Source organism: Neopelma chrysocephalum, unplaced genomic scaffold (assembly GCF_003984885.1).
Source record: "Neopelma chrysocephalum unplaced genomic scaffold, ASM398488v2 Primary Assembly neopelma1_96033, whole genome shotgun sequence".
Lineage (NCBI taxonomy): Eukaryota > Metazoa > Chordata > Aves > Passeriformes > Pipridae > Neopelma > Neopelma chrysocephalum.
In genome coordinates this window covers 2,855-4,506 of record NW_020924684.1, presented here as the reverse complement: position 1 = coordinate 4,506, position 1,652 = coordinate 2,855, and the positions used below count along the sequence as shown (strand labels likewise).

Genomic DNA, 1,652 nt, shown 5'->3' with positions numbered 1-1,652 from the left:
ACTCCTGAGGTTCTCCCCATCCCATCCCACTCCCGGGGCTGTTCCCCCTCCCGTTGCTCACCGGGCAGGGAGCGGATGAACTCGTACACGTCCTCCACGTTCCACTTGCTGGGCTCGCTGGGCAGGAAGCGGTGGCCGAGCCCGGGCAGGTCCCGGCCGTGCACGTCGGGCAGCTCCATGTCCCGCAGCTCCAGGTCCCGCTCCCCCTGCCGGCGCCGGGACGTGGAGGAGCTGGCGGAGATCGGCGACAGCGGCTCCTCGTAGCTCGAGTTGTCGGAGCAGCGGCTCGAATCCTCCTGGCTGTGGTTGAGCTGCGGCGACAGCGACGGAGATGCCGCTGGGACACGGCCCCGGGGCTGCGGGGGCAGCGCCGGCACCAGCGGCCAAAAAATGGGGACAAACCCCGGCCCCGGTGCCTCAAAAATGGGGACAACCCCCGGCCCCGGTGCTCCAAAAATGGGGAAAAACCCCGACCTCAGTGCCTAAAAAAAAGGGGACAAACCCTGGCCCCAGCGCCCCAAAAATGGGGACAAACCCCGGCCCCGGTGCCTCAACAATGGGGACAAACCCTGGCCCCGGTGCCCCAAAAATGGGGACAAACCCTGACCCCAGTGCCCCAAAAATGGGGACAAACCCGAGACCCAGTGCCTCAAAAATGGGGACAAACCCCGGCCCCAGTGCCCCAAAAATGGGGACAAACCCAAGACCCAGTGCTCCAAAAATGGGGACAAACCCCAACCCCGGTGCCCCAAAAATGGGGACAAACCCTGGCCCCAGTGCCCCAAAAATAGGGACAAACCCCGACCCCCAGTGCCCCAAAAATGGGGACAAACCCCGGACCCAGCACCCACCCTATGTCCCCCCTACTGGGGACAATCCCAGCCTTGGTGCCCACCCTGTGATCCCAAAATTCAGGGACAAACCCTGGCCTCACATCCCACTCAAAGTCTCCAGTTTGGGGACAAAGCGCAGCCCCAGAGCTCCCTGAAATTCAGGGACAAACGGAAGCCCCAGTGCCCCAAAAATGGGGACAAACCCTGGCCTCAGCACCCACCCTTATCCACAATTTGGGGACAAACCCTGACCTCAGGGCCCACCCCGTGTCCCCCTCAACTGGGGACAACCCCAGGCTTGGTGCCCACCCTGTGTCCCCAAAATTCAGGGACAAACCCCAGCCTTAGCTCCCACTCTGTGCCCCCCAGTTGCAGCCTCAGCACCCACGGCATGTCCCCAAAATTCAGGGACAAACCCCAGCCTTGGTGCCCGCCCTGTGTCCCCAAAATTCAGGGACAAACCCCGGCCTTGGTGCCCGCCCTGTGTCCCCAAAATTCAGGGACAAACCCACCCCAACACCCACCTTGTGTTTCCCAAGTTGGGGACAAACCCTGGCCTCAGATCCCACCCTTATCCTAAATGTGGGGGCAAACCCCAGACTAGGGACAAACCGTGGCCTTGGTGCCCACCCCAGGTCCCCAGAATTCGGGGACAAACCGTGGCCTCGATGCCCACCCTGTGTCCCCAAAACTCAGGGACAAGCCCCGGCCTCAGCACCCGCCCTCGCCTGCAATCTGGGGACAAACCTGGCCTCGGTGCCCACCTCGTGTCCCCCAGCCGGGTACAAACCTCGGTGCCCACCCCCTGTCCCTCAGCTG

General features: G+C 63.2%; 1 protein-coding gene across 1 annotated transcript in view; it reads right to left on the bottom strand.

The window, feature by feature from the left end:
• Nucleotides 1-61: 61 nt before the first annotated feature.
• The window catches only part of LOC113981082 (polyhomeotic-like protein 2), a gene marked incomplete at both ends in the record, with an annotated part of 4,439 nt that continues 2,848 nt past the window's right edge, over nucleotides 62-1,652 (bottom strand). The window contains one exon of the mRNA XM_027708321.1: nucleotides 62-311. Within this exon, the coding sequence (XP_027564122.1) occupies nucleotides 62-311 (250 nt within the window). The remainder of the gene's footprint in view (nucleotides 312-1,652) is intronic.